Source organism: Myxine glutinosa, chromosome 9 (genome assembly GCF_964187855.1).
Source record: "Myxine glutinosa chromosome 9, kmMyxGlut1.1, whole genome shotgun sequence".
NCBI classification, from domain to species: domain Eukaryota; kingdom Metazoa; phylum Chordata; class Myxini; order Myxiniformes; family Myxinidae; genus Myxine; species Myxine glutinosa.
This window is the reverse complement of record NC_136269.1, coordinates 63,244,899-63,272,343: the sequence shown is the minus strand read 5'-3', so window position 1 is coordinate 63,272,343 and position 27,445 is coordinate 63,244,899. Positions and strand designations below refer to the sequence as shown.

The window sequence follows — 27,445 nt, the reverse complement described above, 5'->3', positions numbered from 1 at the left end:
CCATACGGTGTGAATGCATACCCAGGCTGAATATGACCCATGCCCTCACCCGACCCCCCCACCTCCTTGCCCTCCCCATCCCTACCACCTGCCATCCTGTTTTATATGTGGTACGTAGATGGACCATTGCTGAATTTCTACAGTTTTAAACAAACAATGATCACTCAAAATGCCGATAATATTGGCTACATGTGTGATGTCACATGAACTGGGCTTACTTGCTGTGACATGTCGGGATAGAGCATAGGCAAGCGCTCCCCGATGAGAGCCAGGCCACCAAGGCTCGCAAACACCTGCAGAGGTGATGGCATGGGAGGCGTCTCTAGCAAAGCCTCATCTGTAGAAGCCTCTGTGGAACAGTGCAAGGCCTCAGCACTATGTCCTGGTGAGGGCAGCTCTGCTGCAGCAAGTTCCGCTGCAACCAACAAAATCAGGGTTTACAAGACAAAAATAGTGCAGACAGCCTCTCTGGCCTCTCTGTTGATAAGAGCCTGGAGATATTTAAATACGAACGAACAGGCTCCTATAAATAAATAAAGATACTCTATACATCATCATGAAACAATAAATCAGTGAAATGGTACAAAAAAGACTGTTGTTAACAATTAATTATTGTGCTAAATTACAGGGGTTGCCAAAACCAGGGTCGTGACCAGAACTTGACCCCCCCCCCCTCCCCCCCCTCAAAATCGGGGGAGGATTTCAAGTCGAAAGCGTTTTCCCCAACAATTTTTACCGTAGGTACTGGTACAAGGTGGGTACCAGGACCATTCGGGTCACGAGACGAATGTGTTTCCAAATTTTGAATCGTGGACAAAAACGTTTAAGAACCACCGCGCCAGAATATAGAATGATTCAATTTCGCCACGTGTGCCAATATAACATTTTTTTTTTTAGTTTGTTTTTGCATCACAAACCTTCCGGGGAACGATGACTGTCCATCACAAAATCCACAGTCGTTGGTTTCATTGAAATCCATGAATCCGTTCTCAAGTTATAGCACAACAGACAGACTGACACAGCTCCTTATTAGGTCATCTCATCTCGAATCTCAGAGAGATGAACTTATAAAATGGGTCGTGATGTCCGGGTGTCTGCCTGTCCGTCCGTCCGTCCAGTCAATCGTTTGGCCAGTCGTCCGTTACCTTTTTGCAATTTTTGCTACTCCTCCATTATCACCCGGCTGATTGTTCTGAAGCTTGACACATGAATACAAGACAGTAGCCCACGCAATCGCACAGGCTTCAATTTTTCGATTTTGGATCAAGGGGGGGGGGGGGGGGGGGGGGAGGGGGTCATCCCCTGTGGAAGAAAAATTAATTGCGTACGTAAGCTTCATAAATACATATATTAATCAGCGTTAAGTGTATTCTATTTTATTTGTCTGAGAGCGTTGGACAAATTTGAAATCTGTGCAAATGACAATTCTTGCAGGGCGGGCCCATGTGCAAACGGTCGCTAGGGGCAACCAAGCTGCACATATCCACTCCCTCTCAAAATAAAATCAACACATTTGAATTAAAAGGAATGTCTCTTTTATTAAATATTGTATAACAAATAAAAATACTCTTTATAGAATTTATATATGACCATGATCTGCAAACAGTTATGTATTTAGATTCCAATGAAAACACAAGTTTTAAGAAATGTTTTGGAAGTTTGGAAAGAAAAGGGGCTTCTCAAAGTTGTTAACGCTGGTCAAGGTTGGACCAGCCTCCATAACTTTGTCCACGCCTGGTGAGCTGATAATTAAAAGTTTCAAAGCATCCTTTGTTTGTTCAGAGACTCCTATTTATTTTCATGATTTTAAGTGTAACTACACATAATCCATATGATTCAACTTATATACAACAAATTTCTCTACTTATTTAGGAATATGAGCAAGTGTATTGTTGTTCTGAAACTATATTGTAAGGTGTTAACATGTGTAACTGATTAAAACATTATTTTCTCCCTTTGAGGATAGATAAATGGCCTGGCAACAGAGTATGAGTTCTCTGTTTGAATGAAATCACCCACTTTCTTGTAGACTTACACAACTGTGAGTTAATGCTCTATGAATTCGATGCAAGTTATGGGAATGTTCTGAGACAAAATGGGAAATGTATTATATTATAACTGTATGCTTAACAATAACTGAATTGTATTTTCTGTAACCCAAAACCTCTCCCAAGATGAAAGGAATGGAAAAAGCCAGTTTGCCTTCATCACGCTTGAATCTCTTGCAACTTTTCTTATCTCGTCCCCGCTTCCTCTCTCTCTCTCTCTTCCCCTCAGCCCAGCCCCATTCTCTTTTCCTTCACAAGTATAAGAAAGGCTGTACTGCACAAATGCTTCAGGATTTTGCATAGAAATTATTGTGTGTGTGTGTGTGTGTGTGTGTGTGTGTGTGTGTGTGTGTGTGTGTGTGTGTGTGTGTGTGTGTGTGTGTGTGTGTGTGTGTGTGTGTTCTTTTTTGGAGTTGGATTCCTACCAAGTGGTTTTTTAAAGTCCTTTGGTGTTTATCTTTTTGTAACCTAAGCAAAGTCCTCCACGTTTCATTTTAAAAAATCAGTCGATTATCTAAACAATTTGTGGACATTAATTATTTCTAGTCTCCTGTCTATCAATCGAGTTCCACTACACCCCCAAACTTTGCATCACGACTCATCCCTTATTTACCACCGATTGATATGAAACCTCATACAGCCCTTCTACTCGATGGGCTGCATGATCGCCTGGTCTTACATTTTCCAATTTTGGATCATGGGGGGCTTTGGGGGGGCTCCTGGGGGTTTGGGGATGGGGTGGAGAGGTCATCCCCTGAAACTTCAGATCCTCACTCGTCCATTATTTACCAACCAATTACTATGAAACACCCGATATAGCCCTTCTACTCAATGGTCCGCAGGATCGCTCCATCTTAGATTTTTCGATTTCCTATCAGGGGGCCTCCCAGGGGATCGGGGGTGCTCGCAAGGGGGCACCCCAAATCAGGAGAGGTCTGAACTACAACCTCAAGAGATGCCTGTCACCCCACTCAGGGATATATATGTAATATAGATTGAAAAAGAGAAATCAGATCAGAACATCATGAGCCAAGTACAGAGAATGGGACTCTAAAGTGGCAGTCTGAATGTACTAGAACCGCCTTTAGAGGCCATTTTTCCCTGCAGAGCAGGGGTTGGCCTTTTTCGGGCACCGTGGTCCCCTTTTTGAAGCAATGTTTTATGGCCGGACGCCCTTCCTGCCGCCAACCTTGTTGGTCGCCTTTTGCGACACACAGAGAATTACCAGTGAACTGGTACTCAATTTGCCGACCTCAAAAGGATGACAGACTGCGTCAACCCCCCTGGCGTTAATTCAGCGATCAACCGGGATTCAAACCCAGGATCCTAGGATCCCAAGCCAACACCCTAACCGCTAAGCCAACACTAGGATAGTCTGAATGTACTAGAATAGTGCTATTTCAATAATAATAATAATAATAATAATAATAATGCATTTATTTTATATAGCGCTTTTCAGGGAGCCCAAAGACAATAAAAAACTTTCCCCACTGGTTATAACATTTCCAACTAAGTAATCACAAGTCATTCAGTGTGAGCTTGGGTGGATCACATGCCCAAGAAAATCATTGATTGAGATTTAGAGGTGAGGATGTTGGTGTGTGGAGAATGCGGGTGGTTGGGGAGGAGGGGGAGGAGGAGAGAGAGGAGGGAGTGTGGTAAAGAAAGCAAAGAGGCTAGAAAGGAGCAGCTGAACACAAAAGATTGATGGAGGGAGTGAGTTAGGCCCAAAGTGAAGAGAAGGAGAAGGAGGACAATAAATATATTAAAGGTTGATTGGGGTAAAAGTAAAAATAAGTCCAACAACCGTGGGAATAGGCAAAATAATTTCTGGGATTAGCAAACGGGAAAATAATTATTCGGAGATTGAAGGGGAGGATGGAGTAAAGGGGTAGGAAGGGAGATGGGGCGGATGGCAGAACCTTTCTCAGTACAGAGGCGCTTGTAAGCATCGGTCTTGGCAAGGCTGGACTCGTGCACGACCTTAGAGCCGAGTTTAATGACAAGGTCCAAGGAGCCGGAATTCAGGGCTCCACATCGCTGGTGCAGCAATGTCAGCAACTGAGCAAGGGTAAGTTCCAGCGGCAATGACCCTGTGGGTGTCAACAGAACACGATCAGCATGTACAGAATGGACATTTGTGATGCTTCTATCAGCCATTGAATTACAATATTATGAGTAGCATTTGCAAATGGAGCAACTAACCAAATGTGAGCTTTGTCAGTCATAATCAAGTTTTTGATTAATAGGTTTTAAGAAATGCTTTAAGATGTTCACATTGCATTCTGTAAACTGGTTCTAAAAATCATGACATTGTGGCGGACACAAAAGCCCACTGGCGTGGTGACATCATTCCGCGCACCAAGTGGGCGGTGGCCACGCCCGAGGGGTAGGCGTGGCCTCATGATATACACCGGGCGCGCAGCCCGGAGCGCGCCAGTGTTACAGTGAGCTCCTGAAATAAAGACGCTTATAAGTTACCGCTTGTCCGCTTCCTCCTTGCTCGCAAGCAGCGCGCGTAACGCCGCGCTTTAACATGATGTTAAGCTAACATGACTAAATTTTTTTTTTCAATGATCTAAAGCTTGGTGGAGGAGCTTGTACAAAAGTCAGTCACAAGACAGAGAAATCAAGAGATGTCAGTGTACTTTTGCATGAATTGCATTAACGTTAGAAAACAACGGACAAATTAACACATGAACCTGGGATGCCACAATCACGAGCTAAGTTCTTCTTCTTCGTTTATATGCAGCACAAGGCTGCCAGGTAGCATCAATGGCTGAGGGCATAGCTGCGCCGCTGATGTAATGCCCTCTGCTGGTTAGGGCAGGAATTTGGAATTTGGCCATGGTGCTAGCGATAGCTCGCCTGCTCTTCCTGAAGGACACAGTGGGATCTTTAACATCCACCAACGAATGCTGGCGGACGAGATGCCCGTTTAACGTCCATCTGAAGAACAGCACATATTGATGAATCATTTTGCCTGCGAAACACCAGGATGACAGTTTATAGCTGGGAATCAAAAAAATCCAGGGTATAAATCAAGTTGAGAATCAAACCCAGGGTGGACAGATTAGAGGTGAGTGTGCACACCTTTAGGCCATCCTGTAAGCCCATGAACCTAAATGATCAAGCAGGAAGAGAGACTAACCCAGGTTATGCTCAACACAATTTAATAATACAATCAGATGAGACAAATTCATGTATTTATGACTTGTGAGAGGGAGTATGGAACATAAACAAATTGCAATTTATTGTGCAATAACAACCAGCTGAGGACACATATTTCCTTTCTTGAGCCTAAAGTGCATTAAGTAATCACCAGCAATTTTATCAACAAAGCATGTCGCGGAAAAATTTGTTTAAATGCCAAATAATATTTCGCAAGCATGCAGTTGGGCCTGAGGACCAGGTCAGGTTTCTGGCTTTGAGGGTGTTGTACGTTGGTTATTACCTGCCTTTTTCCAGCTTCCACCTTGCTCCCGGCCCCTCCCAGCTTCACCCGACTTCACCCCCTCGTGCCCAGCCCTGTCAGCTGTAAACTTGCCCCACCTTATGCCACTTCCCTCCAACCCCTCTCCATGTTCAATACCCCTTCTCGAATTCCCCCCCCCCCTCCCCCCCCCCCCCCCTTCACGTTCCTGCAGTAGGCCAACAGGTACCTCCTGTCTTTAACTGTGTGGACATACAAAGTGCAAGGCCTCTGCTTCAATCTGACAGATCTCTCAATCGAGGCCACTGCTGATAAACACGATGTTATGCGCTTAACAGAATCCTTCCTCCTTCAGGATGTTCACTCTTTCGGAATTCTCCCTGGCTGTTGTCTCCTCTGGTTTGACAGGCCTGGACCCCTGTCCCGGTGGGGTAGTTGCAGTTTCCAGCAAAAACTCCATTTCTCAATGTCCGTGTATTGCTCTTACGCCTACAAAACCCGAGGAGTACCTTTGGCTGTGCCTTCCCCCTCCACTCCCACCTCTTGTTATAGTCTGTATGTTATACCGTCCTCCGAACAGTGACTTTATTCCCCTCTACTTTATTCCTCAACCCATCATTCTTCTCTATGCCCCTTATTTCTCCAAGTCCCCTCTACTTTGTTCCACAACCCTTCTGTTAGTGTGTCCTCCCCCCCCCTGAACTTTCTACTGTGCTTTCTATTTTGCGTTTTATCTCTAACATGAGCATGGATCTGTGTTTTACCTCCGACATGAGACATCCTGGTCACAATCAAAACATTCGCCCGTGTCCGAAGGAAGCAGTTCAATTTGGAATTTTTAATATGAAATAGGTAAAGCCGAGAAAGGAATGAAACCCTATAGAATTACCCTTTAGAACCCATGAGAATTACCCTTTAAACCACATTAGAATTACACTTTATAACCGTTTAGAAATAAAGTTTCTTCTTCTTTCTTGTTTATTTTTGTTTCTTCTTTCTTCTTCTTTATTTTATTTGTTATTTTTGACGGACGGATGGAAAGAAGGACATAGCAAAATATTGAAGTGGCTTCACCACTTAAAATACCGTATGATGTGGATTTATTCCTGTCAATCAAAAGAATGATGAACAGACTGTACAACAAATGTATTAAATATGGGGAAAGGTAAAACAAACAACAAGACAAATATCGACTAAAATAAATTTGTGAACGAAAATGATAAATATTATTTTGATTGTTAAAAAAAAAAAAAAAACCCACACCAACGCAAACAAAAACGAGCAATCAAAGATTGCATACCCGCGTTCGGACTTGTCTTGTGTGGTTTTGTAGTACGTATTTTATAGACGTACTCGCATTCTAATTGTACATACTTTTTATAGGTACTCAGTTGAAAAAAAGATAATGTGTAAAAATTGTAGTCTACATTGGCAAATAATGTGCAGACAAACAGACAGACAAATAAATAAACAAATAAACGGATCCATATGCAATGCCCTCTGCTCTGGCGGGGATAATAAATTCAAAGAAATGTTACAAATTTCAACAATAACTATGATCATTTGATTGTGCTTATGTCTTTCATTCTTATTTGTTTTTGTCTTTCCATAGGAAGGAAGGTGATGAAATGAAGACACCATACAACACAAAGTAGCACATTAAAGATGCAGCATGGTTTGAAGAGACTCACTCAGTAATGGTTGAAAAGCCATGTTTCAGGCAGGTGGTGCAAATGAATGATAACAAACTAAAAACAATTTACAGAATTCATGGTGCTGCCATTGAATGTAGATTAGTATTTCCGCTGCGTAGGCCTGAGGCCAAAGCAAGGAGAAATGAACAAAGCAATTGTAGAAGTTCTTGGAGATTCTGCAACATCCCAAAAAAAAAAGTCAGTTTCAGACAGAACTTTTGGAGCTGAAAATGTCAAAGATCTCAGATGGCAGAATTTTGAAAGAAGCAAAGCTGCATCTGGATAATCTTCGCATTATCCACAAGATTGACATCTACTCACGTCATTTGGTGAACACGTGTTGGAGATGATCGAAAAAGATAACACTTTTCTTCACCATCTATTGTTTAGTAATGGGGCAATTTTTAATTTGGACAGAAAGTTGAGAACGAGAATGTCGGTCAATCTCTGTGGAAATGCAACATGAAATGCAAGGGAATAAATGGACAGGAAAAGAGGACGAAGAGAGAGTTTAGTAACCCGGATAAAAGGCATTCGGCTTCGGATTAGGATTAATGGGGTAGAAACGATTGCGAGCAGGGATGGGGGGTAATGTGAGATCGTGGTGTGTCGCTTGCTTGAAACCCTGGAGGGAAGAACGGGATTAAACAGCCTCAGGAAGGCAATTCCACAGATGGGAGAAAAGAGGAACAAAGAGGTAAAGGTGTGCAGTCAGCGTGGATTTTGGCAGTTTAATCAGAAGGGGTTAAGAAAAGGATGCATGGATGGCAGAGGATCTGGAAAGGATCAGAGGGCTTAGAGTGCAGGAGGGAAAGCAGAGGAGAGGAGAAAAATCAGAGAGGACACTGGCCTGTCTGTAGCAATAGAAAAATAGGCCATGTGCTTCAGCCACTTCGTAGGAGATTGCTTTATTAATGCTGAGAGCTTTACATTTCACCTAATCCAGGAGAGACACGTGATGCTGATGTACCAGTGCAGATAAAAGTAGTACTACATTCAGATATGGACAATGGGTGTGGTGTGTGCGTGTGTGTGTGCGTGCGTGCGTGCGTGTGTGTGTGTGTGTGTGTGTGTGTGTGTGTGTGTGTGTGTGTGTGTGTCATTGGTTCTTGTCTCTACATGCAGGTTTCAGAATGTGGAACAGAGTACTCCCAGGTCTCGAAGTATCCACCTCCGTTTCAGTAAGGGATCTTGATTCATGGACTAGTTTGTGAAGTTGTCTTTTTCTCAAAGTTTTGTTCCGAGGGATCATTTGATGATCATCGCTGAGACATGGACAACCTCCAATTGTAGCTAGTCTATCGTAATATTCCCAGTGATGGTTTGTAAGATCTCTGTGAGGCTCTTCTTTATCATTCCCATTGCTCCAATAATCACTGGAACAATTTCAGCGCTCTTCAGCTTCCAGGATCTTTTCACTTCATTTTTAAGGTCTTGCTATTTGGTCATTTTCTTGATTTCTGCATTGTTTAGGCCAGAATCTAAGGGTACTGACAACCTCACTGAGCAATGACACCTTTTCTTTTTTTACCGAAGTACTTTTTTCCAGTCTTGTTATCTTTGTCTTTTATCTTAGTATGTCTTATTTAGTATGTCTTATTTAGTATGTCTTAGTATGTCTTATTTAGTATGTCTTAGTATGTCTTAGTATGTCTTATTTTATCTTAGTATGTCTGTTATCTTAGTCTTTCCACCGTGCTTTGCTTTCCATATTCACGCTCGACGGGATGATCAGGTTGTTATCATTGGGGGTAATGTACGTGTGTGAGCTTTACGTCCTTGTTGTCAATTATCGCTTTTGGTTCACATTTCCACTAATTTTCTGAAACTGACATATTGGAATGTTTACAGTCGTGCCAGTGAAATACTCTGCAAATCCTGTTGTGCCTTTGTGTGTACAGCTGTTCTGACATGAGGTTTTTCCTTTTCCTTTCTTACCACCTTTGTTGAAGTTCAGAAAAGCTAGGAATGCCACACCTGATCTGTGCTGTTTTTCTGTTACTCTTACATCCACGTGTTAATTTAGTGGTGAACTCATTCCCATGGTTTATAAATAATTTTTTGGTGTGTATTGTTGAATCCGAGTTTTTGTGTGGAAAGAGATGGGGGTGGGCAAGGGGGGGGGGAGGAGGTGGAGAGGAAAGGAGAGTCCCCCACATTAACAGGATAGAGGAAGACTTGGAGGAATAAAGGCTGTGGAAAACAATGAGAGTAAGGGGAGGACACAGGGTATGAACAAGATGGATACAGGCCCAATCTCTATATCACTGAAGTAAAAGGAAAAACTAAGGAGTTTTCTCAACAAAAGGAAAATCACAAAATCTCAACAGGTTGTGGACGGATTCGGAAGAAATATGGTGTACAGGTTGGGGGTGTGATCAAGACGAATTGATTAGATTTTGGTGAAGATCCGGATCTGCATCCGAGAATTTTTTAAGTAATTCTTCACCATTAAGTGGTAGGGCTAAAAACAATATGCAGTACAGTACATTATCTCAAAAAATATGGAATGATTTGGACAAAACTTGGTGGACAGGTCAGGTGTGTGTAAGAATGAAGAAGTGATTTGATTTTGGTGAGGATCCGGATTCGGGAATATGAAAGTGATTCTTCACCATTGAGAGATGGAACAAAAAACGATATAAAGCATGATGTTTCAAAAAGTTGTGGACGACTTATGACACAACTCGCTGAATGCGTTGGTTTGGCGACAAGAACAAGCCGATTCGATTTTGGTTGAGGTCTGGATCCAGATCCGGCCTTTCATTGGGATAGAAAAGGTAAACTGTTCAGCCTGGCGGAGGTATGCTCTCTACCGAGTGCCGTTGTAGTTCATGCCTATTGTACAGTCATTTCAAAAGGGAATGTTGAGATTTTCAAATGCAGTGCGGGAAGCAGCCGCCGCAAATGGGAGAAAGACGAACACACGGACAGACAGCACGGTTCGTAATATACAAGAAGAAAAAGACATAAAATGTCAGAGCCCCCGTGGTTTTAGTAATTTTGCTGTACGGAGTTAAAGGCTGTCAGTCGGCCATCTTTGATCTGATCTTGAAAAAAATTCACAGACAGACGCACGCATAGACAGACGGACAGGAACGGATTCATAAGCCCCCGTTTTGGACCAAATCCAATGGGGGGTTATAATAGATGACTTTCCTTCTGCCATCAGCTTGGAAATCAGTCAAAATGACAGCTTTACACAAAAAGGTGCAAAAACAGATACCTGAAACTGCAGACCAATCAGCCTGCTCCCAATAATCAGCAAGGTCATGGAATCCATCATTGCTTCAGATATCAAATCCTTCCTCTTTTCCAATGGCTTGATTGCCCCTCCCCCTCCCCCAGCCCTCTCCCTTCCACAGATCTCCCGATGTCGATGTATGTCCCTGATGTTGTGCTTGTGTACTTCCCTCCCTCTCCCCATCTTGTCTCCTGCTCCCTTTATTATTTGTTATATGTGTCCATTTATGTTTTTTGTGTTTAATGTTAACTCTTACACGAGCCTCGATCTTGTATAAAAAAAAAAAGAAGGAATTTCAACCTAGAAAAGACGATTCAGCCGATCAAGCCTGCACAATGGTTGCCGATCTCAGACAATTTTGTACACAGAGTCAAGGATTGTGGAAGAGCTTGAACACTGAAAGGATAAAAGGAACAGTAGAGAGGGGAAGGGGAACCCCAACAGTGGAGTTGAAGGACGAAATAGAGGGAGACTTGAAGAAACAATGGGTATGAGTAAGAAAGGGTGGGCAGTATGAATACAGATGGAAACTTTTAAACCCCCACTCCTCCCCATATCCACCTCCTCTCCCACCACTCTCCTCTCTCCCCAAACCTTCCTCCTCCACTCCACCACCATCCCTCCCCCACTCCACCACCATCCCTCCCCTACTCCACCACCATCCCTCCCCTACTCCACCACCATCCCTCCCCTACTCCACCACCATCGCTCCCCCACTCCACCACCATCCCTCCCCCACTATCCCTCCCCCACTCCACCACCATCCCTCCCCCACACCACCAACCTCCTCTTTCCCTCACCCTCATCTCTCCCCCACCTCTCTTCTCTCCTCAACCCTCCAACCCTGAACTCCACCACCCCCCCCCATTCCACCACCCTCCCGCCCCCATTCCACCACCCTCCCCACTCCACCTTCCCCCAACCTCCTGCCCATTATACATGAGCTTAGCAGAGCTACAGATTGTACAGCAGCCAATACCAGGAAGATAATTTAATTCTCAATTTTATAAACCAGTCCACCAAGGGGAGGGAAACATCCACGGATGATGCCATGCATTAACCTGTCTGTGGTGCACAAAACAGTTCTGGGGGATGTGAAAAGTCACAATAATGAAAGAAACAGACAATCATCTTCCGAATTTCAGTCAATATCTCTTACATTATTGGATGAACCTTTGTTTTCACCATGGGTGACAGGGTGACAACTCTTTTTCCTGTTCTTCCACAACGCATAATTACCATTAAAATATTCTACAGACCGAGTCCCCCCAACAGTGAAAATTTGATCTCAATCGGTCCTATTATTGCAGAGAAAATCTTTTTTAAAGGAAATTAAAACGTAAAATGGCACTGAGTTAAGGATCATCAGAATTATCAGAATTCCCAAAGTTCAAAGTGCCATAACTTTGTCAAAAATGATCGAAACGTCGTGAAGTTCGAACTTGATCTGTAACGTATCATGAGGAAACCATGTACCAAGTTTGAAATCATTAGCATTAAGAGTTTAGAAAAAAAGTCCGGAAAACTGTTCTTTGCGTGACGGACTAATGGACGGACAGACTGACAGACTGACAGACAGACTGACGGACGGACTGACAGACTGACGGACGGACTGACGGACTGACAGACGGACAGACGGACAGACGGACAGACGGACAGACGGAGGGACGGCGTGCAAACCTATAGTCCCCTCCGGTGTACACCGGTAGGGGACTAATAAAACCTGTGAGCAAATCGTTACAAAACGCCTTTTGTATGAAAATTAACATGCATGTCAAAATAGTATTTCGTAACCAGCACGATTAGTGTTCAATTTTGTGGATGTGCCAGACTGACAATGATGGAGAAAATTCTGACAATCTTGCCAGGTTAGTTTGAGGCGACAAACCTGGCAGGAGCGGGTGGTGAAGCTGCAGAACAGGTACACTGACTGGATGACCTACGCTGTCTGCGTTCAAACCGTTGCAAGTTTTATCACTACTTGGTGCTCGGCCACGGCGTGTCGGAGGACGCATTGACCCAGTGCTCGATATGCGCTTTGACTGGGACTTCAGGCCTGTAGAATGAACACATTAATGGTGATACCTTCAAAACTTGTTTGTGGTATAATGTATGCTGTTTTCTAGGTATGTCCCTTTAAATCCCTCATAACCTTCTAAGATGAATATTCTAAGATAACTCTCGAAGATCTTTAACTCTTCTAAGATAAATAAATAAATACAAGCACAAACAACACGATACGTTTCTTTGAAAAAATAAATCACTGTCCATAATTTATAAATAACCAGCACCAAACATGCTCGGGTTACCAGCAATTTTGCCAAAAAAAAAGTTCTTACTTTCAACCATCACAGAATGGACGGATTATTTAATATCACTGATAATAGAAAAACATATCTGTGAAGATCCGGACGGCACCCTAACCGATCCCAAGCCGGCACCCTAACCGCTAAGCCAACACCAGCCGTATACTGAAATCGTTTAAATTCATTTTTCCCTCATCAATCTACACTGAATACCCCATAATGACAAAGAGAAAACAGGATTTTAGCCTGGTGTTGGTCAATAACGTCAAATTTGAAGTTGGTCAAATTATTGACTAATAATTTTAGTCAATAACGAAGCCTGGTTGTTGGCTTTAGGCTATCAGCTAGGGGGGTCAACCGGTACCAAATTGAGGGAGTAAGGCTAATAATGATTTTTGACAAGGTTTTTACCTCTAGAATGAGAAAATATGTGATAGCAAATTCAACGATGTAGCTAAATGTGTGTTATCAGTCCTTATCACCCATTGATACATTTCAATGGGTGAAATGTATCAATTCATTGATACATTTCCACTATGTCGAAAATACGTGGTGGTGCGATACTTTTTTCCATGTGTATACTTGCAAATCTACTGAATGCCAGTTATTTTCGTGCATATTTTGTGCATAAAGTTGTTGCTATGATGGCAGCCATTTTGTGAAATTGGGCACCATATTGGATTCTATCTTCTTGGATTAAAGTTCAGATGATGTATTTCATACTTTAAGAGAGTTGTAAAGTCTTAAACATCTCAAAACGCAATGCTATTTGTTACAAATTCCTACAAGAATATGAAACACTAGCAGAGGTACCCGGCTTTGCACGGGAGTGGGAGGAGGAGGGGAGGGGGAAGAGGAGGGGAGGGGAACGGGGGGGAGGGGGGAGGGGGAAGCGGGGGAGGAGGAGGGGAGGGGGAAGAGGAGGGGAGGGGAATGGGGGGGAGGGGGAAGGGGGGAGGGGGGAGGGGAAGGGGGGAGGGAAGGGTGCGGGGGTGCTGCGGGGGTGCCCAGGGGAAGAAGGGCCCCTCCCCTCCCCCTCCCTCCCCTCCCCCTCCCCCCCTTTCCCCTCCCCCCCTCCCCCCCTTCCCCCTCCCCCTCCCCCTTCCCCCTCCCCCCTCCCCCCTCCCATCCCCTTCCCCCTCGTACCCCTCCCCTTCTCTCTCCCCCTCCCCTCCTCCTCCCCCTTCACACCAGGGGGGTTGACTCAGCCTGTCATCCCACCGAGGTCGGAAGTCGGAACTCATTGTCGTCAAATAAATGTAGCCTGTATGTTTCACTCTTTGTCACATGCCGTTGGTCCCATGTCAATCGGATGAAGTTGAAAAATTAACGTTACGAAGGTTCTCTGGGACGTACTGATTCCGAATAATGAAGTTGAAAAATTAACGTTCCGAAATACGCTAATTACGCTAACAGAAGCGCTGGAGGGAGCACTGCGCTCCCTCCCTTAGATTCCCTCCCTCTTCTGCTAGCGCTAATTACGCGTAACACACTAATTTTAAAACCCGAAGTTTTTTTAATTTTAAGGTGTGCTGTAGTCAGAAGCGCTAGAAGCGCTGCGCTCCCTCCCTTCGAATCCCTCTCTCTTCTGCTAGTGCTAATAATACGCTAATTTTAAAACCCGAAATTTTTTAAATGTTTATGTCTCCGTGACATTCCTGGGACCATCCCGAGTCGAACAGTACTTTCCGCTCGCAAATCCGTCCACGGGTTCTCGAGATCTTAGAGATCATAGATAGAGGCCAACTCTACTTTATATATATAGATGGTGTTTTTAATAGAAAAACATGCATTTTGGCGGCCATTTTGAAAATGAGGTGATAACACCCATTTAGCTACATGGTTGAATTTGCTATCACATATTTTCATATTCTAGGGGTAAAGACCTATCCAAAAATCAATATTAGGCTTACTCCCTCATTTTGGTACCAATGGACCCTATTTTGGTGGTCTGGCTGATGGCCTACTTAGTGGTTAGGGCGCCGGCTTAGGATCTTAGGATCCTGAGTTCGAATCCCGGTCGATCACTGAATTTAATGCCAGGGGGGTTGACTCAGCCTGTCATCCTTCCGAGGTCGGCAAATTGAGTACCAGCTTGCTGGGATGAATGATCCCGGTGTGCACCCCAATTTAGAATCGGTACACCGTATTCCTGCGAATCGTAAGAGGCGACTAAGGGTTGGCGTCAGGAAGGGCATCCGGCCATAAAAACATTGCCTCAAACAGGGAACCATGATTGTCATGGGGCCCACAAGGCTAACCCCCGCTCCAGTGGAGGAAAATGGCCTTAAAAACGATCATTCATTCATTAATTCTTCAATAAAGCAGGTATTTTTGAACATTTTAATTCTGTATCAGCTTGGAATTGATTATCCAGGTTTGAAGACTGACGGTGGACCCGTGAAGGTAAGCACTCGCGGCTCTTCCCCCACTCGCCCCCCCCCCCCCAACCCCGGCAGGTATAACAAAGGTCCGCCATTGGATTGAAAGGCTTGGAGTTAAGGGTCGTTTGGTCATCCGTGTCGCCCTGCGGTGTTCACTACAGGGCAGACACACGACAATACATACATATACAGTATACATAAATACAAACATATACAGCATACATACATATAAACATATACAGTATACATACAAACGTATACAGTATGCATACATACAAACATACACAGTATACATACATACAAACATACACAGTATACATACATACAAACATATACAGTATACATACATACAAACATATACATACATACATGCATACATACATACATACACACACATACATACATACATACATACACATATACAGTATACATACATACATATACAGTATACATACAAACATATACATAATACAGTATACATATATACATATATACATACATACACAGTATACATACATACAAACATACACAGTATACATACATACAAACATATACAGTATACATACATACATACATACACAGTATACATATATACATGCATGCATACATACATACATACACACACACTCACACATACATACATACATATACAGTATACATACATACATATACAGTATACATACATACATACATACATACATACATACATATACAGTATACATACATACATACATACATATACAGTATACATACATACATACATACATACATACATACATACATACATACATACACACACACATACATGCATACATACATATACAGTATACATACATACATACATACATACACAGTATACATACATACATACATACATATACAGTATACATACATACAAACATACACAGTATACACAGTATACATACATACACACATACATACATACATACATATACAGTATACATACATATACAGTATACATACATACATACATATATATATACATACATATACAGTATACATACATACATACATACATACATATACAGTATACATACATACATACATATACAGTATACATACATACATACATACACACACACACACACACACACACACACACACACACACAACACACACACACACACACACACACACACACACACACACACACACACACACACACATATACAGTATACATACATACATACATACATACATACATACATACATACATATCCAGTATACATACATACATACATATACAGTATACATACATACATTCATACATACACACACACATACAAACATATATAGTATACATACATACATACATACATACATACATACATACATACATACATACATATACAGTATACATACATACAAACATACACACTTTTTTTTTTAAATGAATGAATTAATGACCAACCAATTTTTCTAACCGCAGCATTGCAGTCAAAGAACACCTACTGAAAGTCTAATGCTTAACGGTACGAGGACCTAGACTTATTGGTGTACAATCTCTCCTCCGTCTCCATTCCGTTCCGATTTCTCCATGCATTCAAACCAAGTGTTTGGTGCATTCCAAGCAGACAAATCGATGCACAGCCATGCGCGTTATTTCAATGGTTGACAACTTTAAGATGCGTACACGAAATAAGATGAACACATTACACACGCCATTGTTGAACAATGAGAGACGAAAATTTGAGTCAGAGGTAACTGCACCGCCCAACAGCCCATTACAGCAGTTCGGTCTTGCAATCATTCTGCAACAAAGGGCCTCCTTCAAATGTGTACGCATTTGTGACAATTTACGACGAGGTGAAACAAAGCGAAACAAATTGGCACCATTTTCCACGTCAAAATCTTCGCATGTCTTGCCGAGTGCAGAACCACTCTCTTTGTTTCATTTGTATGACCGAAAGCAGAATTTTAATGACCAAAGGGACGAACTAATGAGGCATCGTGCCTTAAGCATATGCAGTGTATGCACACCGCATCAACATGGCACCGAGTTAAGAGCGTGGTTTAATGGCAGATGTTTTTCACTTCATTTAACAACGGGTACTTTATCTCACTATCAGTCAATGGAAAACAACAGCAACAGCAGCAAGAACATCACGCTTGCCCACCGAGAGTCCAACACTCCCACCCGTTTTCACCCATACCAGAGGCCACGACGACAGCGTAGCCGTATGTGTCGGACATTCCAGAATCCAGTTCTCCTTTTTCCTTGCGTTTTGACGGGTTTTTGTCTGCTTCATCGTGAAAGCCATCAAACAGTTTGGCAGTGATCCGTGGTGTGTCTGTGAAGCACAGACGGCCTTGCAAGTCAAGATATATTCTGATAAATGCTGAGATTTCTTGCCAATTCCTAAAGTTGGTTTCGACACGAAACCCTCATCATTATATCAAGGTCCATTGCCTTCAGAAAGTATTCACACCCCTTGACTTTTACACATTTTGTTATGTTAAATCCTGAATTAAAAATGGATTAAATGGATTACATTGAGATGCTTTACACTGATCTACACATAATACCCCAAAATGTCAGTGGTATTTATTTTTTAGAAATTTTTACAAATTAATTAATATTGAGATCCAGAAATATCTAATTTACATTAAGTATTCAACCCCCTGAGTCAATATTTTGTAGAACCAACTTTGGCAGCGGATATAGCTTCGAGTTTTCTTGGGTATGTCTGTACCAGCTTTGCACATCTGTATTTGGGGAGTTTTCGCATTCTTCCTTGGAGATTTGCTCAAGGTCTGTCAAGTTGGATTGGGAGCATGGGAGAACAGAAATATTGAAGTCTTTCCACAGATTCTGAATGGGATTCAAGTCTGGGCTTTGGCTGGGCCACTAAAGGACTTTCACATTCTTCTTCTGAAGCCATTCCAGTGTTGCTTTAGTTGTATGCTCGGGGTCATTGTCCTGTTGGAACATAAAACTTTGCCGCAGTCTATGGTCTTTTGCACGTTCTTCTCAAGGTTTTGCCTGCATTTGACTCCATTCATCGTTCCCTCTATCCTTACAAGTCTCCCAATCCCTGCCGCTGATAAGCATCCTAATAGCATGATGCTGCCACTACCATGCTTCACGGTAGGGATGGTGTTAGATGGGTGATGAGCTGTGCTCGGTTTCCGTCGGACATAGCACTTTGCATTCAGGCAAAAGGGTTCCAATTTCTTCTCATCAGATCACAAATCTTTAGCCTCATGCTCTCAATCTTTCACATGCCTTTTTGCAAACTCCAGGCATGCTGTCATGTACCTTTTTCTCAGGAGTGGCTTCCGTCTGGCCATTCTCCCATAAAGCCTAGATGTGTGAAGTGCTGTAGAAAATGTTGCCCTTCCGGCACGTTATCCTATCTCAGCCAAGGAACTCTGTAGTTCTGTGAGAGTGGTCTTTAGGTTCTTGGTCACCTCCCACACCAAGGTCCTTCTTGCCCGGTTGTTCATTTTGGTCAGACGGCCAGCTCTAGGAAGTGTCTGGGTAGTTCCATATTCTTTCCATTTCCTTATGATGGAGCTCACTGTGCTCTGAGAACTTTCAACACTCTAGAAATTGTTTTATACCCTTTCTCAGATCTATACCCTTTCTCAGATCTATACCTCCTCACGTTTCTATCTCGAGAGTTCTACCGACAGTTCCTTGGACTTCATGGTAAAGTTTCTGTTCTGACATGCACTGCCAACTGTGGGATCTTATATAGAAAGGTGTGTTTCTTTCTAAATCATGTCAAAACAACTTAATTGGCCACATGTGGACTTCATTGAAGTTGTAGAGACATCTCAAGGATGATTAAAGGAAATTGGATTAACCTGAGCTCAATTTGGAGGGTCATTGCAAAGGAGTTGAATAATTATTGATTCAAGACATTTAAACTTTTCATTTTTAATGAATTTGTTTAAAAAAAAAACTTTCATATTTTAGGGTATTATGTGTAGATCAGTGACAAAAAAAATCTCAATTTAATCCATTTAAAATTCAGGCTGTAACGCAACAAAATGTGGAAACGTCAAGGGGTGTGAATACTTTCTGAAGGCACTGGACATGTGTTTGAGTAAAAGCAACTCAAGCACATATACACGGGGGAAAAAAAAATCATAATATGCAAGTTTATTCATCTGCAAGTAATTTAACGACATCAAAGCTTACAGTTGATTCACTGAATTGAGGCTCATTAGCAAATAAACTAAGATTTCAGAGTCATTTCAACAAAAAGGGTCAAGTTCAGATGAGTGAGAAGGTTAGTCCACTTCCCAAAAAGGAAGAACAAAGGCCTGGATTACCTGAGACTCTGTTCAACACGTTGGCCAGAGTGGCAGAGACGGTGAGAGACATGGTGCGAAACTTGTGGCCTGCACCATACATGGGATGTTGAACTACGTGGCTAATGGCATTAACGCGTCCTTTGTATAGCTGTAGACAAAAGACAGCAATACATTCAAAGTATCCAAGCAATGCTCTGGAATCATGAAACACAGAATCCACAGGCCCGAAGTTCGTTTCAGCAAACACTTTTGGATTCACGACCAATGATTCGCCATGTTCGGTGCGAATGCAAATAAGAACGTTTTCCAAATGCAATGCTTTGATGTAGAAGGAGCAAACATCGAAACATCACGCTTTGCAACTCGACAAACACACATGCAATTTGTTTAATATCATTCCAAGTGCTAAAAGTAAAAGAAAAACTGTTTCAGTCATTCATTTGCACCAATTTGTATCTAAACAGAGCTGCATGGTTTGTGTTCAATTGACAAATAACTTCAAAGCGAGGGTGTGCATTACCAATTTCATGCAGATCCATTATATTATGCACTTACGACTGCCACTCCATGACATGCACTGCCAACTGTGGGATCAACAATTCCTTGTTTGAGGAAGACTTTGGGCCAATGTGCGAACAGTCATCTTTTACGGCTTTCTGCACAAGAAGCATTTAATTGCACTGCCAGCACAATTAATAAGGCAACAGTAAACGAGGGCTTCGTACCGGGCAGGGAGATTGCAGGAATACAGTGACGTTTTCATCCTCGAGCATGAGCTGTAAGAAGAGACGCCTTGCAAAGCCGGAAATAGTTCCAGGCACGGACATGTTCCCACGCGGAGCTGACGTCTGGAAGAGCTCACACAGAACCTGCAGCAGTTGTGTGCACATCAACATTTGAAGTGGTAGAAAGGAATATAATAAGGGAGGGGAAAGAGGATAAAATTCCAGTTAGCAAGATAACTAGCTCATTATGAAGAATATAAAGGAAAAGGGAAGAATTCGGGAAATCAAAAGTATAGGGGCCAGTGAAGGTCAGACAGATGACAAAGAGCAGTGAAACACACCAAAGGGCAGGCACAGAGGAAGGAATAGAAATTGGAGAAAAGGGGAGAATGTGGGAGGGTGAAAGGAGGGAGTGACTGTGTTGCATAAAAGGAAAATTGGAAAATATAATTTGACGCAAATGTGTCAATGGACATGCCTCCGCCCACGTGAGATGTCAAACCCACTTTTATATTTGATCTCAATTAAAGGTCATGTGAAAAATGAATGGACACAAGAGAGAGCGCATGAGAGATAAGAGAGGGGAGTAGAAGAGAGAAATCAGATGTTTCTAACTCAAGTTATGGTTCACAAAATGATCTTCAAGGCCACACGGTTTTTGACCGATTGAACCCAAAATTGAATCAGTTAATCTTTCCATTACAATATATATTTGCACCAAGTTTGGTTGAAATCTCTCACGAATTATCGTGGTTAAAAGCTTCAATTAAACGTCACATGGCCGTCGGCCTTTGACCTTTTGAACACAAAATCTAATCAGTTCCTCTTTATATTACACGAGCAGGAGTACCCGGCATTGCCGGGGTGGGGAGGGGGTGAGGGGAGGAGGGGAGGAAGGGGGAGGCAGGAGAGGGAGGGGTGAGGAAGGGAGTGGGGAGAGTGGAAGGGAGAGTGGAGAGAGAGGTGAGGGGAGAGTGAGGGGGAAGTCATACTACATATACATCTTTTGGGGGGGGGGGGGGGGGGTGAGGGGGTGGCTTTGACAGACCCCTCTGTTTCGTGGGAGGTGGGGAAGAGAAGTGGGGAAAATTTTTCCCATGCAAAGAGTGCTTTAACCTCAGTGTTTCCCAGGTAAAAAAGGAAATTGTAATACCCTCTGCCACTATCACCAGGTGGCGCTACACGGTACACATTTACATCGAGAATTTACGCGCCTCTCCCGGTCCCCCACACACCTGCATGAGGCAGCGGCCACATACAGTAAGCCTATGTTACCCCCCAGACAAAGTTGTATTTGTATTTGTACCCCAAGTAAAATATATAAGCGTTTATAGCTGGAGTACCCAGCGTTGCTCAAGTGAAAAAGAAACATTAACATATTTTAAATGAGGGCAAATATAATGGGAAAGCAATCACATCCAAATCAGAATCCATCACAAATGTCAAATCATCATTTTAACTTTTCGTTGAATATATGCTGGTGAATGTGCCGTTGATCACGTTTACGAGTTAAGTATGATGACGTACAGGAAGAAGAAGAAGCCTTACCACCAACTTCAACCGCTTCCGGAATTGTTTTATTATATGTGTTCAAATGTCTGGTGATTGTTTTGTATTTATTTATGTGAATGTGCACTTGTATATAACTGTCATTAATCATAAAAGGCACTACAGAGTGCACTACTACAGAGTGCACTAATAGGCACTACAGAGCGATTTTTTTTAAATCCCCAAAAAACGAACTTTTTTTTCTTTCAGTAAAACACTCCCAGGCACTCACTGATAGGCCTCTGGAAGTTTGACGAAGACCCGTTCAGCCATCTCTGAGAAAAATGGCGACACACAGACAGACAGACAAATGACCCTCTTATGTAGTAGTTTATATACTTGTGCCAGGTTGGGTTGAAATCCCTTCAGTGGTTCATAAATTCTCGGTTTTCACAATGATTTTCAATAAAAGGTAACAGGCCCTTAAGTCTGACCATTTGGACCCCATATCTAATCAGCTCATTGTTGTATTATAGTACATACTTGTGACCAAGGTTTGGTTGAAATCCCTTTGGTGGTTCCCAAATGATCGTGGTTAAAAAAAAGAAGTTAACCTTTATCGGAAAGACGGACAAATGCAGAGACACACAGCCGCATGGACAATCCAAAAACATAATGCCCCTGGACTTCTGCTGCAGAGGCATAAAAAGAAGAGTTTTTCAATCCAAAACGAATAAATTATTTTGCTTGTGAATGAGTAGTGCTTGTCACCTGTGCCATCAGCTTTTGATTTGCAGGGTGGCAGCAAATGCACTGTGCAAAAAAGGCCACCGCTGCATTCTCTATGCTGCTGCGTCCTTGTGTACTCAACACGCCATCAGCCGGGGGTAGCTGCGAACAACGTAAAGCTGTGCCTGGCATCACACTCGCCGCAGCTGGCACAGATGCATGGCAGAGTAATGACAGCAGCGCCGACCACATTGGCTGTCCTTCGGGGCCTCCGAGCCAGTCCTTCATCGAGTGACTACTGCCGACTTCAGTGAAAAATCGGAGCACTGGGGCAATCATTCTGGCTGTCAGGCTCGGCGGTTTGCTGGCTGCTAACAGTTCTTCATATTGCGGCTGGTCAGTTGAGATGAGGCCCAAACAGCAATCTACAAGTGCATGGGCTAGGCAGGCTGGGAATCCAGAGTCAAGAAGCTGCTGCGTGGCCTCTGGTGACTGGGAAGCTGCAGCGAGTGTTGCGAGTTGCCCAGCATCCAAAGACGCCAACGCCAGAGCCGCACCGCGTTTAGAATCGTCAGTCTGCCCAGCACGCAGACCGGCCTTCTTCGTGTCATCTGTGAGAGACAGGCCGGCAGCCACAGCGGCGGAGGGACTGGAACGTGCACGAAGGCGAGGGACACCAAGCGAGGTGAGTAGCATGGCAAAGTTGACTGGCTGAACGTGGCAGAGAGCACAAAGGAGCCAGTCCACTGCCTTTTTTAGTGGTAAAGCAGAAGGCAGGCAAGAGGACCAGGACAAAACCACCCTGCAAAAGCAAATTCGAGAGAAAACATGCAACAATATCTCGTAGGGTTATGCACATACACACGCAAGCACACACAAAACGACGGGTCTTCTCAACTGGTCCAACATTTGTGCAAAAATGTGAAAAATCAATGCATCCAACACATTATGTAGAAGGATACAAAGAGGAAATGGAGGGTGTTTGAGCAAGGTGGAAAATCTGCAAAGTAACAGCAACTCACTGGAAAAGCTCTGGGCCCATCATTCCAGGAAGGTTGTACCCAACCTGCTGTTCCAGGCTGTACCACAAAACCGCTGCTATGCAATGCACATGTGAGGGTGATGGTGCCAGTAAACCATGCTCATTAGGAGCCAAGGATGGGCTTGTTGGTGAAGTTGAGTTTCGCACTGCCAATTGTGCACAGTCCTTGACCCAACTTATCAGGGCCTGCACCCTGCAGAGACAAACACACCCAAAACCTGAGCACAAATAAACTTAATAATCAGCTAAGCACCAGTCCAGCATCGGCGCTGCGATCAATATAACTCAGCACCACTAGGAAAGGAAGTTCCAAAATATAAATAGCAGCAATGTCCAGTCATCCATGCTTGTACATCAATGCACATAAAACTAGAACGGCACTCGCATCAGTAGACCACATACCTCCGCCAGGCTGAGCAGTTTACTTTTTGCACCCCACTGATGGGCCAGACCTAAACAAAAATGTAATCGGCTTGTTCTTGTCACCTAACCAACTCGTGCACCAAGTTTTGTCATAACTTATCTACTACTTTTTAAAATATGCTGTATATCGTTTTCGGCCATATCTCTCAATGGTGAAGAACCATGTAAAATAAATCATAGCATCCGGATCCGGATCTCCACCAAAATCTAAAAAAAAATCGTCCTTGTCACACACCCAACCTCTCCACCAAATTTCTTCTGATTCCGTCCACACCTTTTTGAGATATCCTGTTCACAAACAGACAAACAGACAGACAGGCATGAAAACAACCTACGTCCACCATCGGTGGCAGAGGTAAAGACATTTTCCTTGCTTGTTCAACAGTCAATAAACAAAATCACATTACACGTACAATATCACTTGGAAATACCCCCACTCCCAACCCCTCCCTCACTCCCATCATCACCCCGATGCTGCCATTGAAATGTAAGAAAACGTTTGGGGCCGTATCCATGTCGTATCCCATTCAAGCACTTCCGTGATATGTCATCCCAAGTACAAAATGTTCACCAAAGACGACAGAAAGGATATTAATTGCAAATGGCGAAGAGCAAGGAAGGACAGACTTTAATAACCAAAAACTTCAGATTCAAAAGTCCTTTTGGACATAGAATGCAGTTATAATATTGCTGCCCGGCTTGGGTCAGTTTGATTTGTAATCGAGTTGCCGCAACACTCCTCTAATTACACTGTAATTACAAATGAGCTCTGCAATTAATGCCAGATCTGGTTATGAAATGGATCAAACCTTTCATGACTATCTTGCGCTGCCGTGTGCAGCAAATTGAAAATGCATTTTGGTGAGGGAATATTCCCATCTAATTCATCCTTCCATCCGGGTGGATATTAATCATATGAAAGAGCCGTTAAAGGCATGAGGGTCTTGTTGCCTTTTTTGCTTTTCTCACGAATATTTCTACCTCCGCCACTAAAGGTAGTTGGAGGTTATGTTTACACCTTTGTTTGTCTATCTGTGACCAGGATATCTCAAAAGGTTGTGGACGGATTCAGATAAAATTTGGTGGAGAGGTTGGGTAGGGTACAACAACAACAACAACAGGCATTTTAAAGGCCATTTTCCCTGCTGGAGTGGGGGTTAGCCTTGTGGTCCCCATGACAATCTTCTCCATTTTGCCCTATTTTCTGCATCTCCCCTTGTTAACCTCCTTGCCCACATTTCTTCTTCTACCACCTTCAGCCAAGTCTTTCTCGGTCTTCTCCGTCCTCCACTTCCTTCCACATTTATTTCCATCACTCTTCTCAACCAGTCACTTACATCCTTCCTCAGCACACGACCAATCCATCTCAACCTGTTTCTCTTCACAGCATCCATCACAGGCTCTATTCCCATCATCTTTCACAATTCATAATTTGTCTTCCTCTCTCTCAACGATACTCCGCACATCCACCGAACCATTTGCATTTCCACCCTTTCCAGCCTTCGTTGCTGCTCTACGTTCATTACCCATGTCTCGCTCCCATAAATCATAACACTTCTCACACATGCAGCATACACGTTTCCCTTCAGCTTCAACGCACTCGCCTCCTCGTCTGCACGCCACTCAGTTCCCGAAACTTCTTCCATGCACATCTCACTCTCGCAACCGTTGCCGAGTCTGATCAACCTTCTCCATTCAGCATGTCTCCTAGGTAGCAAAATGTTTTCACACCTTCCAGCTTCACGCCATCTTCAAGATCCAACTCAACATTTCCTCGATCTGCAGCTCCCTCTGTGCACACCTCACACTTGAATGTAGCTGCCACACTGGTTAATGACCCCCTCAGACCACTACATTTTTGATGAACCCACTCAGCGCACATTGTACATTGAATGGAGTTCACTCCGAGACCCTTCCTGCACACAGCACACGGCCACTTCCCAGTTCTTTCCACCTCACCACATGCGTTACCACTTGCCATCACCTTCGTCTTTCCGATATTCACCTTCAGACCTTTTGGGTCCATACATTCCTTCCACTTGTTCATCTTCTCCTTCAGTCCATCCATACTCTTCGCAATCAACACCAGATCATCTGCATACAACAACTCCCACGGTAAACCCTCCTTTACATTCTGCGCCAGCACCTCCATCACAGCTACAAATAGAAGTGGACTTAGTACGGACCCCTGCTGCACTCCCATCTTCACCTCAAACTCACTACTGTTCCCGTCCTTCATCCTTACAGCTGTGCGCGCTCTCTCGTACATTGCCATCACTGCTCTGAACAACCATTCCTCCACTCCTAGCTTCCTCAATGCCTATGTCACTACTTCGCGTGGAACCCTATCGAATGCTTTCTCCAGATCAACAAACCCAAGAAACAACTTCTTCCTCTTCACCATGTACTCCTCCTGCAACTGCCTTACAATAAAAAGTGCATCTGTCGTTCCTCTTCCTCGCATGAATCCAAACTGCATTTCATCGATTTTCACTTTCTTCCTTATCCTACTCTCCAACACCCTTTCCAATACGTTCATTCCATGCTCCAATAACTTTATTGCTCAATACGAGCCACAGTCCAGAGGGTCACCTTTCCCCTTGTATAGAGGGACGAGGGTACTCAGTTCCCAATCCACTAGAATGCGGCCTTCTTTCACCACCAGATTACAGATCTCTGTCATTCTCTTCACACCCCAACTTCCCGCTGCCTTCAACATATCTCCCACAACTCCCGTCGGCCCTCCCGCTTTTCTACTCTTCATTGCTTTTATCGCTTCCTCAACTTCCTTCTCAGTTATCTTCTTTGCCGGTCCTAAAACTGGGTGACTCTCGATGTTGCCGTCCCATTCATTCTCTGCATTCAACAGCATTTCCATATATCTCTTCCATCTTCCTTTAATTCCATCCGGGTCCACAACGATTTGTCCCACTTCATCCTTCAATCAACTCACCCCCATCACATCGCACCTCTCTTTCGCTGTCTGCTTTGCAATCCTGACTCCCGCTCATTGACCCTCTTCCAAATCCAAGCGTTCTCCGAACATTTTCCTACATGCCTCCTGCGCCTTTGCTACCTCTTTCTTTACAGCCTTCTTGGCTGCCTTATAACTTTCATGCTCTGCCTTTTCTGCTCCCGTACCCTTCGCCTTCTGCCACTCCTTGAACTTCTTCCTCTTCTCATCAATCCTCTTTCCAACTTCATCATCCCACCACCATGTTTCCGAGTACCTTGGTGGTCTTTTTGTCCATCCACATACCTCACCAACGGCTCCCAACAGACTATCTTTCATTGACATCCAACCACTTTCAAGCTCAACCACATCATCCTCTGCCATACCCAGCCTCTCTTACTCAGCCATACTCCATCATCAGGGTTGGGTGTGTGACAATAACAATAATAATAATAATAATAATCTCTCTATAATGCAAGCAATCTGTGTGTCTGTGTGTCTGTGTGTCTGTGTGTCTGTCTGTGTGTATGTCTGTGACCGCTGTTTCTCGACAACCACTGGTCCGATCTAAGTGAAACTTGCCAGGTATGTTGCTGGGGACCTGAGGATGTGCCTTTTCAAGGTTTGCTATTAATCGGACAAGTGGTTACCAAGTTATGGCCATTTATTTAGCAAACACATACGTCTTGTAC

The 27,445-nt window shown here is 43.4% G+C and overlaps 1 protein-coding gene across 3 annotated transcripts in view; it reads right to left on the bottom strand.

The window, feature by feature from the left end:
* BIRC6 (baculoviral IAP repeat containing 6) overlaps positions 1-27,445 on the bottom strand; it is a 538,457-nt gene that overhangs the window by 220,403 nt on the left and 290,609 nt on the right. For all 3 annotated transcript variants that reach the window (XM_078784399.1, XM_078784400.1, XM_078784401.1), the window contains 8 exons: positions 23,358-23,570; positions 22,378-23,137; positions 20,119-20,262; positions 19,412-19,541; positions 17,284-17,421; positions 12,308-12,475; positions 3,971-4,141; positions 219-415 (listed from right to left, as the gene is read on the bottom strand). In XM_078784399.1, coding sequence (XP_078640525.1) covers positions 219-415; positions 3,971-4,141; positions 12,308-12,475; positions 17,284-17,421; positions 19,412-19,541; positions 20,119-20,262; positions 22,378-23,137; positions 23,358-23,570 — 1,921 coding nt within the window. The remainder of the gene's footprint in view (positions 1-218; positions 416-3,970; positions 4,142-12,307; positions 12,476-17,283; positions 17,422-19,411; positions 19,542-20,118; positions 20,263-22,377; positions 23,138-23,357; positions 23,571-27,445) is intronic.